We start from the raw sequence: 16,623 nt of genomic DNA on the forward strand, positions 1-16,623 counted from the left end.
GTGAGAGTTGCTAGGAGACCAATTCATTTATCTATCCCTTCTGAAAGTAGCGAAAGAAGGAATGGCAGAAAAATTAAGGTAAGCCCCAGTGAGATCCCACTTTACTTCAGAGAATGAGCTTTCCTCTGTCATTCTTTTTACTTCCAAAGTACAAGAAGATGAGGCCTTTTAAAGGCCTAAATCTGGCACATTTATATTAATAGCTAAGAAATAATTATTTCTTAAAATTTTAAAGAGGCAAGACACAGGTAAAATCTAGCAGGATAGTATTTCTCATTTACTAAGAAAAAAATACCCTATATCCTAGCTTTAAATGTTTTTGGCAAGGGAGTTATTTGAACGAATAATTCTGAATATTATAAAAATTCACCATAGGGGAAAAAAAAATCATAAAAAGTCTTTGTTCATAAATTCTTACCAAATAAATAAGAATGTGATTTTTTAAAAAAAAGTTCCAATCTTCTTAACTTCAAGAAATGCACTGAGAACTAAAGCCACTAGCAGCCAGGTGTGGTAGTGGGGAAGCTGGGGCAGGAGGATCTCAAGTTTGAGGCTAGCCTTGGCAACCTTGTTACCGTGTCAAAACAAAAAATAAGGGCTGGGGATGTAGTTCAGTGGTAGAGCACTTGCCTCACATGTTCGAGGCCCTGGGTTCAAACCTCAGTACCACAGAAATAAACAGTTAATAAAACCAGTGGAAATGTAAAGTAAGAGATTTAGTTTCTGCATTCACAGAAACATTCTCTAATTGTTAAAAAGGAGGATTGTGTCGCATGAGCTTCATACCATAGGGTTTCTCTTCTGTCACTTTCCCTGTAGAATCGAGTGTGTCGGTGGCTTTCCCCAGCTCGCCAATGGCAATGTACCTCTAGAGGAAGGAAAACAGAAAAGTGCGGCATGAGGTAGCAAAAAACTGTCCCGCAAGCCTTGCAGTTCATGCAGAATTTTATTAACACTACCAACTGACAGAGAATGAAGGCAAAACAACAACTGAAATGGTTTTGTTGGTTTCTTTGTTTCTGATAGGTGGGAAGCATTTGTGTCAACTGAGGAACATTCACAAACTTTCCATACTCACCAACATGAGAAAGAAAAATCCATTTTAATGATAATTATGGATTAAAACATACTGCTATTGCAAATGAATTTCTAAAACCACCTTTATACTGGCAGTTTGTTTGTTAAGGAGAAATTTCAAATGTATTTGATTCTTTTTATCTTCGAGTTCTGCATCTGCAAATTCAACCAACCACAGAAAGAAGGTGTTCCCTTCCAAAACTGTATCTATGCTGAACATGTAGACTTGTCATCATTCCAATACTACGCAATACAGCTTAACAAATATTTATATACTACTTACATTGTAGTAGGTATTATAAGTAATCTAGAGATGATTTAAAGTATACAAGAGCATGTATTTAAGTTATACACAAACACTATATCATTTTATATAAGGTACTTGAGTATTCATAAATTTTGCTATCTGCAGAAGTCCTGAAACCAAGCAGATACCAGGGGTAACTGCTTACCCATGAGTAGAGAGAATGGAACAATAAACACAACATGGCCATCACAAGAATTGATAATTTTACCACACATACAATGAAAATTAATTTTAAATGAGCCCATTCATTACTTCTCATATAAAATACTAATATCAGGTTTAGTAACAAGATCACGCATTTAAGCAAAAGCTAACAGAGTAAAAAATTAGCATAACTAGAATAGCAGGGGTAGTGCACTTAACTATTACACGGTTCCTCAATAAGAACTGATACTCTAGCTCTCTGAAAGGAAAGGTCACTTCCCAGAATGAATCATTATCCACAAAAGAACTAGATCTTTCTTAGTCAACTGAGCACTATCTTCTCATCTTGGGGCACACTAGTCGTACACATTCTTTTTACTACTTATGTGAAGCAACACATGAAGTAGTGAGAAAAGTGCAAGAACTATTGTTTCTGACTGAAAATAATCTTTTATGTCTGTCTTTAAGAGAGAAAACTCAAAATGTTTTGCTGAAATGTGAGTTTATGAATGGCAAACCTATTTTGCTAATAAGATAAATATGAAAAAAATTAAAAATTTTAATTCCCATAAATACAGACATTATATAGAACAGCCTAAGATCTTTGATAAAATCACCTTCATATTACATTGCTTGAATTTTTAAAAAATGAAGGGAATTATTCCAATGCATTTGAATTAAAAAATGTAAATATTTTAAAACTTGAAATTTAAAATTTTTTAAAAAATTTCATTAGGATCGACAAAAATTAGTTTCTTATAAGTAAACATTCCATCTCACCACCTGACACCCCACTCTTGCGTCTATATTTTGGAACAATCCCCCTGAGCGAGCGCACCACAGGGCAAGGGTGAGAGGACAGGCTTGGGCTCAAGCTGGTGGGGTCTGAACTCTGCCTAGTCCGCAGGCAGTGAAGGTGAAGTGGTCAAGGGAGTCCTAAGAGCTCCAGCTTCAGCTCCTTATCTTAAAATGGGGAAAATGTCAGTGAGTGCTTCACGAGAAGAATTTGGAACAACAGGACCTGGCCCTGGTAAGCAACAGAAAACAATACTGCTGCCATTATTATTATGACTGGGAGGCGGGGAAGGGAGGGCAGGGGAGAGGAGGAAGGTACAGAACCATTCACTGTAACCCTGGTTTAAGTTTTCTCTCTTAAAGACGATTACAGTAACTGATCTGGTTACAGTGAGTTCTCATAAGAAACAGTAAAGTAACAAAGTACTATGATTTTTCCCTTAAAAGTCAGACTAGTTGGCTAAGCACAGTTCTAGTACTCAAGAGGCTGAGGCAGGAAGATCACAAGTTTGAGGCCAGCCAGGCTGGTAATTTAGTAAGATCCTGTCTCAAAATAAAAAATAAAAAGGGCGGAGGATGTAGCTCAGTGGTGAGTACCCACTGGGGGGGAAGGGGGCTGTCTAGCTGCATGAGAACAACCCAATGTGATCGCGTACACTGTGCTGCAACTCTACCCACTACTCTGCTACGTACGTAACAAGTTTGAACTACGGGCCTTAACATGCTTGCCAGTGTCCAATGCCCATTCTGGTCTCTGGATTCTGCATATTCTGTGCCTTGGCTACTTCCATGGCCTTGAACTTCCTCTCTTCTATGTGGATCAAACCTTATTCATTTTTCAGTCACCCAATTAATCCACCCTACCCCAAAAAGGTGGCTGAGAGGAAGTGCTTAATACAAAATTTGTACATCAAAAGAATGAGGCTTATATCAAGCCTACAAGTTCCATCATGGTTCTTAAGGAGTACGAATCTATAAAGTATTCTCCTAGATGCCTGTGACATACACTAACACGAACTGGAGAGGTTACAGTTTAAGAGGTAAGACAACAATAACAACTACAGGGGAAGAAGAGACTGCAGGGAAAGCGGCCTTATGGTGACAACAGACAACAAGGGCTGTTGCCAGTGGTTTGTCTTACATCACTGTCCACAGTGTCCACCGTCCACCATGTACATTTTATATGTTGATTCTTGCTTTCTCAAATTAAAGCTCTATTAGCAGAATTTTGGATTGTTGTTCTCTTGTGTTCCTCACTAAACAGAAATGCAGTAGCAGCTGTTGACAGAATGACACGCATGCAGGGGAAGCTCCTATGTGTGCAGTTCACCAACATTTTGGACATCTAGATTGTTACCCGCCAAGTCTCAGATCTCTCTAAGTTCACAGTTATCTTGTATCTGGGTACATGCTGAACTCTTCGGTGGAAGAAATATCTAACTTGGCAGTTCTCAAACATTTGGGTTTTAGAATCCCTATGCACAGTTAAAACTTATTACGAGACTGTGTCACAATTTTTTAAAAATACAGTGTATTGTCAATATTTACTATATTAGAAATTAAAGCTAAAAAATATTTAAAACACTACTATCCATGTGCACACTTCAATAGCCATCAGAGCAATGATGTCACTGCACATCTGGTAACCTCACAGCCTCTGATTCAAGGATCTGAATCACAGCTGCTTTCTAGTTTTACCTTATCCAGGCATCTAATGATAATTAACTTTTATTTCTAATCAATTATCCACAGACCACTTAGAAAAACCCACCCACACAGTTAAACCTCCAGCTGAAACAAAGCCAGACCACCACCAAAAAAAAAAAAAAAAAAAAGGAATAGATGAAGAAAAAAAAAGATATGAAAATATATACATATAATCCTGCCACTTTATCCTGTGGGGACTAAAGTACCTCTTTTCACTGGCCTAAATTGTACAGAGACTAGATTTTGAAGTTGTTCATTTTCCAGGAACATATATCTAGGAACTGTGAGCCTCGCTGCTGTATTCATTACATCATGGTTCCACTACAACAAAACAGACGTCCTATAAAACATTCCAGAGAATTGTGCGTTCTTTGGGACTTGTGGTTTCTTGCTTATACTACTCCACTCTACTCAACCTCAAGTTCCTTGAGCCCACAGCAGATGTCAGCTAGACACCCCTAAGATCTACCTTCTGCACCCTTCAGGAGAAAGGAAATCTTCTGTATTACACAAAAGGGTACGCAGTCAGTTTTTAAAGTTTATGATTCAAAGTTTCACAAATAAAACAAAAAGATGGATATTTTTAGAATGAGGATTTTTAAAATAGTCCCATCAAACCAAAATCATGTAGCTTCAGATATCTTCATTAAGAAGGAGCTGCTCTTTACAGTTCCTAAGCGTAAGCCCTTCAAAATTTTCAATATAGTACTTAAAAAATATTTGAATATTCATAAAGGGTATAGAAAAGGTACAAATTGGACTACCCCTGGAGAAGGCTGATCAGAATGCTGGTATCTTAAAGACCTGGCTAAGTTTTGTAGAACATTATTCAAGTCACACTTCTGAGTTCGTGTGACTGGTTAACCTAAAAAATCCTGGTGTGTTCTTAAGGAAAGTCTCCTGTCCTTTGACCACATGCCTGGTAGGAAACTTTGTACACCCCACTGAGAACACTTGCTCGGCTCTTGGAGGTGATATAAAGCTGCTTCCTGAGGAAATGCTGGCTTTGCCTGCAGGTTCTACTATGTTTTATCGCCACATAGATGGGGGACAACTTTATACCTTAACAACACGAATTAGATTCAAGTTTTCATAATAGGACATCAACTCTTCCATCTGCTGATCTAGTTATAAAACATCTATAAAGTAACTAACTTTAACAATCAATACAGAAAGCTAATAAAAATAGCACTCCAAAACCTCATCAAAGATGGTTACCTCAAAGCATAACATCTGTTATCCAGCTATGTGAAAAACTGGCTCAGAGAAGGTATAATTTAGGGATGATGGTGGAGGGACTAACACCTTCCTTTAATCTACACACTCTATTTCGAACAAGTTAGGCCAGAGGAACACATTAGCCTCATCTCTCAGAGTCATTTTGCCTGAATTATATTTTATGCACGTCAACTCCTACATCTGTTGCAAACTATTTTTGAGGCAAAAAATCTGTCATTTGATATTGACTATTCTAAGAAATTTCTTTCTGACTTTAGGCTCAGAAACTCTCTTCCTTAAAGAATTGGCATGTTTCTCTTTCTGATTAGAAACATGTTTTGTTGCTAGCACCAGAAATCACTGATAGGACTAAAAAAGTGAAATTAGCTGTATTCAAGAACTTCAGCAGAACCTTTTTGTGTAAAATTGATCTTAGGTGTCTGACATACAGCTTGAAAAATCTAGCAGGTCTAGAATTCAGGAGAGAAAGGATCTGGTGAATCCTGAAGTAAAGCACTCAGGAACAGTAATAACATTTTTGAGCGATTTCTGCAAAGAAGGCAATAAAAAGAAAATTTAGACTGTTCTTTACAGATGGAAGCAAAATAATCTGATGGCCTACAGATTTTCAGCACTCTACCTATTATTAATTGATTGCAGTTCTAGGAAGTGTTACTATGTTGAAAAGAATTCTAAGAATGTTTCTTGATTCTGCAGAAAGATTGTTAGCCCAAGTTCAATTAACAATGTCTCTAATCGTTATTGGACTCATTGGGGAGAAGAGTGAGTTATGTTTGTATCAAAAATACTGAGTTATCTATCATGCTTGAGTGAAATATTTTTATTCCGAGAGTAACTCTAAAAGTAACTCCACCCTGCACATACTGCAAGTGTAAATTTTCAGGTAACACTGTGAAATAAATACCTGCAAAAATACGAAGTGGAGGAATAAACGTTAGACCAAACGCCAGGCCTGAGCTATCAGGAGGCTACAGCCACCAATGTTTTTAAATGAAACAGAAGAAAAAAAACTGAAAGTATAGCATACCTAGGGTTAAAGTTGTTTGAGGAAATTTTTGCTTTTTCTACTTGTATGTGTACATAGGGTCATGATGCAAAATAATTTTTGCTATAATTTTTTCAAAAAAATTTTTGAAAGTTACTGGATGAGATGATCTCTAAGATTCTCTCTAGTACTAAAGACAACAATCAGAACAATATTCATTAATTGTTTTTAACTACTTTTAACAAAAATGTAATCTTCAACATACTTAAAGGTAAAATTTGAATTATAGTTCTTTCAACACTTAAAATAAAAAGAAGAAATACAAATGGTAGCAAGATAATGATGCCTATTTTTGAAATGTGAAACACCTAAGAACTAGGTTTCTATAACAAGATATAATTGCAATATTCTATTTAAGTTATAGTCTTATGAGGATCCCCGATGTTACCGCATGACATTCGATTTCCTAGATGGACACCAAAACGGTTTGTAGCAAAACTCAAATCAGAGCCAATGATGTACTTACATTTCCAGTTATCACGTTTCTGAAAATATGCCTGGGATTCACAAGTAAAATGTTTCAATAATTTATATTGTGTTGTATGTGTTTGTGGTTTGTGGGGAAGGGATGAGTAACAAATATTTCAATGAACTCAACCAATTTTATCTTGGGGGTAAAAACCCAAACAAAATCCTCAATGTAAAAGTATCTGTTTTGTTTTAACATAAAAGTGACTTGTTTATCGGGAAGATTTTAGAAAATACCAAGTAATGTGTAAAAAGAAAATAAAAATCATATTCTCCTATTAAATAACTGTTACTTATATTTTGGAGATAAGAAACAAATATCAAGCAACTGGCAAAAACCTGTATCAGAAATAAATTCTCAACCCTGTGCATTAGTAGGTAAGCACAATGTATAAAATTACTGGGAAATAATCAAATGCTTCCATTCTAACACAATTTCTATATTCTGTGATTTTTCAACACTAGTATTTTCAAGATTACAGAGCAAGCCACATTAAAATTCTTCATTCATCTAAGGTACTACGATCCCTTCAACTGCAACGCATATGTTTAGGCCCATTGATATTTCTAGGGATTTAATTTTAAGCAAAGCTTACACAGACCACTGCCACACTTCAGTGTGGTCCATGAGTCAGTACTGATTAATGAGACAGGATCAGAAAATAAGGGCAGTTAGAAACTTATTTAGCAATTTGACATTGCCATAACATTTGTTTAGTTGTCAATGGATCTTATCTTATTTATTTATATGTGGTGCTGAGAATCATATCCAGGGCCTCACACATGCCAGGCAAGCGCTCTACCACTGAGCCACAACTCCAGTCCTTGCCATAACGTTTTAATTACACTTTACAAAAGTCATCCATCAGTCTGCAATGAACTGGAAAAATGCTTAAACAGTCTTTGGCCACACGTTTATTTTTTTAAGAAACAATCAATGGTGGAATGAGACAGACATTATTATCCTATATACATGTATGATTACACTTCCGGTGTGACTCCGCACCATGTTCAGCCAGAGGAAGGAGAAGTTGTGCTCCATTTGTGTACAATGGGTCAAAATGCATTGTACTGTCATGTAGAACCAATTAGAACAAACTTTTCAAAATTTTAAAAGATAAAAAAATTAAAAAATGAAACACTCAAGATAAAAATCAATTTTCCAACTACTTATATCACTCTTAGAGCAAGGGTTTTAAAACAAATAAAACATTTAGTCCAGCAACTTGGTAAAATTCTTCTCTACCTTCTGGCATAGTAACCTTTCTTCCACTGGCATTTTTACTGGACCCTTAGCCCCAGCTATAATAACCAGGGCCCAACTAATTAAAATACATATATAAGCATCTCTGAGAGCTGGAAGAGACACTAATAATCTTTCTGAAGGAGGTCAACTACTTTGACACCTGATTCGTTTCAATGTCCTTCCTGCCACTCAATGCTCAGTGCAGTCCACAGGTTTCCAGCCTCTCTTCTCTCTTCTACCAAGGACCTTTTAGTGCTTTTGGATCTAGTTAAGGCTAGTTTCTTTTTCTTTTGGTACTAGGGATTAAACACAGGGGCACTTAACCACTGAGCCGCATACCCAGCACTTTTCATATTTTATTTAGAGATAGAGTCTTGCTAGGTTGCTTAGAGCCTCACTAAGTTGCTGCGACTGGCTTTGAACTTGTGATCTTCTTGCCTCAGCCTCCTGAGCCGCTGGGATTATAGGCATGCACCACCATCCCCAGCTGAGGCTACTTTCATAGGTAAATGATATAATTTATCATCTTGAGATCATATTCTTTTCTTTAACAAACATTTGTAACCACTGAACAAAGTATGATTTTGTTTAAAAGTTCAAGGTTTATAAAATGCCATTGTTTTTATAAAAATTCCAAGGTTAAAAAAATCTGCCAATGAAATTATAACCTATAAGTTTGCTTTCATCTAAGAAACATGATTATGTTAAAAAACAAAGCTAAATATAATTTTTTTAAATTATGGGCACTGCAGATATTTTTGTTGTTTCTTTAAGTCTAATTTGTTTTTCAATTTATAATCTCAATATTTGAATTACAAATGTTTGCAGACATTTTAATAGAAATGACACTTTTCATATAATTTAATGGGAAATATTCAAAGTGTAGTTCATTAAGGAAAACAACAAAGATAAATGAAAAATATTCCAGTATTCTTACCTTGGATCCTGACAACATACTGGTCAACATTTTTGTTCCCCTTCCAATTCCAACCACTACAAATCAAAGAAAGAAATACTATCACACTATTTTGAAAATTAGATTTTTAGACTATCTAAGTATTTTGGTCATTATAATATAAAGTTGGAAAGAATATATAGTTAACATAATTTCAGGGTTCCTATTACTCCAGTCAGTTGAACTTCTCATGAAACTAATGAACTCTAAAGAGGGAATAGGAGAGAGACCCCTTTTTTCCCATTCTCAAAGTATTAAATACCATAGAACCCTCAACCTAGCCAATTAGGTAATGAAATTTTAGAACAATCTCAAAAGACTCACTGGAAATTTAAATGGGTACCAGTGAAAATTACATAGTACAATTAACCATGTTCAAGTGGTATGATGAGATCTTGACAGAGTTCATTATTAAACAAAGCAAAAGCCATCATCCTAGCTAATGAACCATTTAAAAATGATTAGTGCCTGGCAGGATACAATCAAGAAAAAGAGAAACAAATCAATCTAACACAAAGAAAAACAAGGCTAAAATGAGGGCCTAGCGAGTGTATTTTAACATAGACCAACTCTAAAGTTCACTGGCCTACCTTTCTCTTCAGTTTCAAACACTGTCCTCACAACCACACATTTCATCAGGTGAGAGAGGATTTAATTTCTTTGCATAACAGCAGGCAAAATTCTATAGGAATTGGTGTATTTATCATCAATGGACACAACTGTGTGTAAGTACCCAGTATAATCACACAATTCAGAACTCAGAAGAATTATGGAGAGATGATTGACAAACTGAAAAAACTGTTGTCACTATTTATAGCAGACATCATTCAATGAGTTCATCATGTATCAAATTCCACTCTGTGTTTCATTGTCTCATTTAATCCTTATAACAACTCTAAAGGGGCTGGGGAGATAGCTCAGTCCGTAGAGTGCTCGCCTTGCAAGCACAAGGCCCGGGGTTCGATCCCCAGCACCACAAAAAAAAAAAAAGAAAAACCCTAAAAAGTTACATAATTATCCCTATTTTATAGATGAGGAAACTGAGGCACAGAGAGACTAAGAGCTTTGCCCAACATTTCATAACTAACACATGGTACAGTTAAAATTCAAACGAGCCTATCCTCACCTTTCACTCCCCCACTTCTTACTCAGTGGCTTGCTTCCCACTGCCATGGAGCTAACCCACTGCAAACCCAACTGCTCTACAACCCGACCCTTCCTTTTCTGATTCATACCATTTTATAACTACTTCGGACACCCCATTTTGCATACCACAAAACCCCCAACAACCCAAATAAGGTTCTGATTTTTACAGTACCAACTCCTTAGTATTCAAATCTAACCTTCGAAACCCAGGTAAAGACCCAACTCATTCATAAAGTCAACTCCAAACCCCTTCTATACTTCTGTGGCACTCATTTCTATTGATCCTTGGTCTCTGAATACAGTCATAGTAGTTCTAGAACTCAGACCAAAAACTGCCTGCCTTTAGTATGCTCTGAAGAGCACAATATCCTTCAAATGACAGGATGTGTTGACATTGCTCCACCAAGGCAAAAGCTTTGCACAATAATAACAACGAAGATTCAATGCAATGTGATTCCATTCAAATGAGTCCCTAATCAATACTCTTTGAACAGCTACTATGTGCATATTCTCAAGAGGAATATTTCTAAAGGTACAACAAAGAAGACTGAGAGACAGACATTTCAGAGTCTTTCCCGACTTTGAAAGACCTTATAATCTCAGGGGTAAAACATCATATAGAAAAGGAAAATCGCAGTGCTCAAAAATTACTGCATGAGTTAATGAGTGAATAAGGCTAAATGACAATATAAGAATATACTATTAAGTGTCAAAATGACCAGAAAAGAATAACTGAGGCCAGAAGACAAAAGTAAGAAGCACTCTAAATGTCTGAGACCAGAGAATGCTTCACTCAAACATTCCAAATGATTCATGTAGTAGCATCCCGCCACACCACAAGGGAGAAATTCATGTGCAGGCTTCCTTATTTCCTCCTTCCTATGAGGGGGATACACTTGAGCTGCTGATTTCTCCAACAATGAAAAAAAAAAGCAGAAACATATGTGCAATGTTTCTCTCAGAGAAGCTTGTCAGCAACTCAGTGACCACGGTTTTTATTGGAGGTTTGGGAATGGTCACCCAGGCAACCTCTGCTTATGTGGTGGGACAAAATTCCAGATTCTTGGAAGGAAAACAGATGTTCATGCAAACAGCTGGGGCACAGCAAACTGCTCTAATCATATAGGGAAGGATGGGAACACTTCTAAAACTAAGTTCACAGATGCCAGCCCAGGACACGTCTTATAAGCAGATCTTTCTAAAGAGAGCAATTGCAGGTCTGAAGTGTTAATTGTTTTCTGTACAGATAGAATCCTTTTCTCAAAGCCTTATCCACACATAAAAGTATAGGTTTGTACACTTTGTAAGGGTTTTTTTAGAAGACAGTACTGTAATTCAGTAGAAGTGAAACATTCCAAAGTAGACTGAAAATGGCATGACTTTAGTAAGTTAGTCTGCATGCAGTCAATCTTACTTTCTGGTATTAAGGGGCAGTTCCATTTAACTTTCTCATCTCTTACCCAACACGCCTCGAGCTGCGCTGTCTAGGGTCCCTCCATGCCCAATTTTCAAAGTCTGCTTTTTCCTCTTGGTCCACTCGGGAGAAGGCATTCCAGCTTCTATGAGGGTATTTGGAAGGAACAAAAGTAATTACCAAGACAAGTGAAGCAGAGTTTCCATAAACATGAGGGGAAGAAAGGATGATACTTGAAACAAATAAAATATTATACAAACTTCAGATATTAAGACTCTGACACTACTAGCAAAGAACAGTTTTTAAATGTACAGACCTTCCTAAATTACACTGGAATTTTCCAATTACATTGGAAAAATAGTGTTCCAAAATTAGTTGTCTAAAAACTAGAATTCAAGAAAAAAAAATCAACACTTTTAAAAAATGGGTAAATATCCAAGGCAGGCTACAAAAAAAAAATCTAGTTAATTCCTGGTAATGGTGGCCTGTCAGAGAATGAAGAAAAGAAGTTAACTTTGATATAGACAGCTTGTTTTAAAGTCCTCAATTTCCATTTCTAAATCTCTCCATTGCCTGGTGTTCTTCAATATCGTGAGTACATCTCACGCAGGGATAGAGGACACTGAGACTACAAACTTCTTTTGTCTGTTGTTCCCATCCTCTAACCAAAATTCTCAGTTCATTAAAGAAGATAGATAATCTCAACTAAAGGTTAGCTGGGAAACAGGTAACAGTTCAATTGTCTATTGACCTCTAAAGCACTTAAATTTTTTTAAAAGCCTGGTCTATCTCACATTCCTGTCATAAAGACAAAATAAATACTGTCACCTGGAAATGCTTTGGCAAGTACAAAGCACTTAAAGCCATGCTGCTGTTGCTGATATATAACAACATGTTGAGAGAACACTGGTTACTGATTTCAAATGAGAAGGGAGAGAACAGGATAGTTGTAATGATCTACATCCCACCCCCTCAACCCATCAAACTGAGGAGACAGAAAACAGAGCAAAAGGAAATGAAAAGAAAGAACAGAAAAGTCGAGGGGAAAGCAAAGCAGTAGTGGGAGTTGAGAAGGCAGGTTACGCCGCCAACACCATGAGCTGGGTTGCTCAGCCTCAGAGCCTAATTACCACACTACCAGGAACACGGTCCTGGTGTCGCTCTATGATCACAACATCACCATGCTGTCTGCTTTGACAAAAACTCCTAAGGTTTGGCCTAGGCTTCAAACCCTTCACTGTTCACTGTAATCTATCAAGGATCTCTCATCCACGAATGCACTGAAATCTTCTGGGGGAGGGGGGCTTTATATGAAGGCCCTATTAAGCCTCTTCCTAATCTGCAGACATACTGCCTCCACCACATTAGCTCACCACATTTGCTCAGTTTACTAAAATACTCATGGGTGAACATTTATTAAGACTTTTTCTAGCTAGAAAATTCTGATGTTTTAGGTCTCAAAGGATGCAGAGAACAGTGGGGCTTATAGCATGGCAGTAATCAACATTAAAAAAATTAAGACAAGCAATGTTTATTAGAGGCCATAACCATTAACTGTGGTTTTAATCAGTGCTTGTCGAACCTGGTCAGCATGAGAATGTGGGTATCATAAAGAGCCTTCCCAGGCAATTCTGACGGCTAGTTAGAGTGGCACTTGGGAAGCCCTAGTCTAGCTGACATAAAGAGAGAACAGCTCGATCACAAACATTGTAGAGATGGAAGGCACTGAGAATATCGATATCTGAATGAGTGCTTTCCAGAAAATGACCTAAAAATAGCCTTGAAACAATCAATTTTAACCAAGCTTCAACAAGAACATTCAGTTCTTGGAGGGAGACTAACCATAAGGCCAGAGTATGGCTTTGATCCTCTCAGAAACGTGTTGGAACAAAAGAATGGTAATCATTACCTTAAGGATCAATAAAGCCATAGTTCAGCTAACAAATCAGGCCAAGTGAAGGCAGGAACTCTATGAAGGAAAAAAAAAAAACAAAACTTTAATAATACTACTATGCTTACCCTCGATGCAATTCCTTGCTTCAACATTTGCTATATGACCCTTGTTACAGGTGACAAAAATACAAGAAAAGCTTAGCTAAACAATGAGTAGGTACAGCAATGGAACTAAACATCTGTTAAGTGTACCTATTTGCCAACGAACATTTAAATCTGTATTGTGGCAGTTACAATTACTAAATTTCCTATCAGAAAAATTTGGTTTTGCATTTTTAAAAAATGTTGTCTGCCAGGGAACATAAACAATGTAAGAAAGTTCCCATTCTGGTTTAATGGCAGGATAGGATAGGATGAAACCCTGGAGAGCCTCAAATAACCTTAATAGTTTTACCACTAAAGCCTGCAGAAATCACTAAGCTGTGAGCTCAGTTACTGAAGAAGATAGTATCTTTGCCTTGTGCTTATGAGGCAAGCCCTTTACCAACCGAGCTACCTCCCTAGCCGAGATAATATCTTTCATCTTCATGCCTCTATAGGACAGCACAGATCTAGCTTAGTGTGAGGGGTCCAATAAAACTAAAGTTCTGAGTCCTGTTGGGTACAATGGTGCACACCTGTGATCCTGGCAGTTTAGGAGGCTGGGACAGGAGGACTGCAAGTTCAAAGGCAGCCTCAGCATCCTAGCAAGACCCTGTCTAAAATAATTTTTTTAAAAATGGGCTGGGAATGTGGCTCAGTGGTTAAGTGCCCCTAGGTTCAATCTAGTCTCAAAAGACAAAACCCACAAAAACTAAAGTTCTTTGATACTACTATTTGTGATGATCTAGTGAGCTGATGAACTCTGTGATTCTTCAAGATTTTCTATATATTTTCCCACTGTATGTGACCCTCAGAATCACTAGCTCTGGAAGGCAGGGCTTAGGAATCTGCATTTGTTCAAGACTCTCAATAATTCTTATGCCCACTAAAATGTGAAAAACACTGTACTAAGTGCCTAAGCATATCTGCTTTTTAAAATATATTTTGAAGAATGCAACGTTGGGGGTACAGAATCAGGGCTTCCTCATCCATGTGAACCGAACAAAATCCTCCTGAGGGATTAGATTGCAGAAAATTGTGATCTGCTCACTGCAGGGTAGGAATTTATTGTGTGTGTGTGTGTTTTTTTTCCCCTTAAATCCCCCGCCATGATAACGACAATGGGGTTGTCAAGAGTTCACCGGAGCAGGACACGGTGGCCCACACCTGGAATCCCAGGGGCTCTGGAGGCCGAGCCAGGAGGATCATGAGTTCAAAGCCTGTCTCCTCAACTTAGCGAGGCCCTAAGCAACTCAGTGAAATCCTGTCTGAATAAAATACAAAAAAAAAAAAGGGGGGGGCGGGGATGTGGCTCAGAGGTTGAGTGCCACTGAGTTCAGACCCTGGTACCAAAAAATTAAAAAAAAATAAATAAATTCACGCGAGGGTAAGTGCAAGCCCGAAATGGCCAAGATTTCAGTCCAGAGCTAGTTTGGTGGTCGTTCTCACATTCCCTTCCTCTTCTCTCTCGAGCAACGAGTATCGCAAAAAACCCAGCCCGGTCCCCACCCGGGCTGCAGTACCTGCCAGGAGCTTCTCCTTCAACCGATTCAGCAGCTCGGCTGAAGTGGGCCCTTTGGGCTTGTGCACCGCGAACACGCCGCTAAGGGACAGCAGCTTAGTAGCCAAAGCGGCCTTGACGACCCTGGCTTCGCATCCGGTCCGGGCTGCGGCTGCAACCGCCACGGCTGCAGCCGTTGCTGCCGTGGTCGCCGCCGTTGTTGCGGCTGTTTCTGCTCTTTCTGCAGTTCCAGGGGCTGGAGCTATTTCCAAAGACGAAGACGACACCACTGCTGCCTCTGCAGCTGCCATACTTCTACGGCCCAGACCTTTTACCGGGAGGTGCATGCTGATGACGCACGAAGAGTGCGCCTGATATCGCCGTTTCCCCAGCCGTTCAGGCGGGCGGGGACGCAAGGGCTTGTGGGAGTTGTAGTCCACGGCCACGGTCGTACAGGCCAATGGTTCGCTGTTGTCTCCCCTGGGCTCAGACCGAGTAGTTTTCTCCTATAACCCTTTCTGCTTCTTACATGGGCTTAGTTCCTTGCAGCAGAGGTAATTTGCAGTTGCAGTCCTAAACTGCCAAAACCCAAATACCAAATCTGCGTCTTTTGGATGGGGGACATTTTCATATCCCACCTGCACACCCTCTCAGAAACTAAGAGCATCCCGCATCCCACATCAAAGAATAGAAAACATGATAACCTTTGCTGAGACTTGTCAGGGTCCCCGGGCCCTTGGCTCACTGTTTCGTCCGATTTGCAATCAAGGTTTCGAATTAAAATACACCTAATGTAAGCCCATTTAGAGCAAGGAACTTATGCCTCGCTGTATCCCAATTGCCTCATGCCTAGAGGAGCTTAAATATTTTGGAATGAATAAATGAATACAGTTCTTCAATTCCCCAAAGAAACTTCTAGGCCAAGTCAATGGCAAATCGTATGGGCTAGTTTTGATACCTCCATTCTCCGTCTTCCCTACCATTCTTAACAATTCTAAGAGTTTCAGTACTAACTCTTGGCTAGGTTGCATTCTTTAGTCATTGCTAGGATGTGAACAAGTATTACTGGTATTCACTAAATTAAAATACATTGAATTTGAGAAATTCAAAGTTACTTAAATCCCAACAAAATTAAAGAATATGATTTTGATGCTAGTCCAGGCAGAATGGAGACAGACTCTTCATTTCTGCTCCATACACTGAATATTGTGAGACAAATAAGTTTCTTCGTTGTTTTCCCACATTTTATTACAGTCACTTTTTCATCGTCTTCTTGGACCTTAATATTTAGTATCCTAATGATGTCTCTTAGCTGCTCAGAACCACCTTTTAGGGGATCCCATTTGAATTTGCTCCCATTTATGCAATGAATGAATGTCAAAACAAGTATTTTAAATGTAATATTTATTTCTTCCTATATTTCCACCCTTCCCCATTCCAACTAGAATACCAGATTCTAATTGAATCTTTATCTGGAAAACACAAAAATGTGAATGCATTTAATGCCACAGAATTTCACATTTAAAATGGCATAAGTGGTAAATT

At 38.2% G+C, this 16,623-nt stretch overlaps 1 protein-coding gene across 2 annotated transcripts in view; it reads right to left on the reverse strand.

Moving 5' to 3' along the window:
* TRUB1 (TruB pseudouridine synthase family member 1) overlaps positions 1-15,410 on the reverse strand; it is a 32,392-nt gene extending 16,982 nt beyond the window's left edge. For both annotated transcript variants that reach the window (XM_079135985.1, XM_079135986.1), the window contains exons 1-4: positions 15,101-15,410; positions 11,590-11,688; positions 8,966-9,021; positions 787-868 (exon numbers count right to left, since the gene is read on the reverse strand). In XM_079135985.1, coding sequence (XP_078992111.1) covers positions 787-868; positions 8,966-9,021; positions 11,590-11,688; positions 15,101-15,389 — 526 coding nt within the window. In that variant the 5' untranslated portion in view covers positions 15,390-15,410. The remainder of the gene's footprint in view (positions 1-786; positions 869-8,965; positions 9,022-11,589; positions 11,689-15,100) is intronic.
* Between the last annotated feature and the right edge of the window lie 1,213 nt (positions 15,411-16,623).

Source organism: Sciurus vulgaris (assembly GCF_902686455.1).
Source record: "Sciurus vulgaris genome assembly, chromosome: 4".
Lineage (NCBI taxonomy): Eukaryota > Metazoa > Chordata > Mammalia > Rodentia > Sciuridae > Sciurus > Sciurus vulgaris.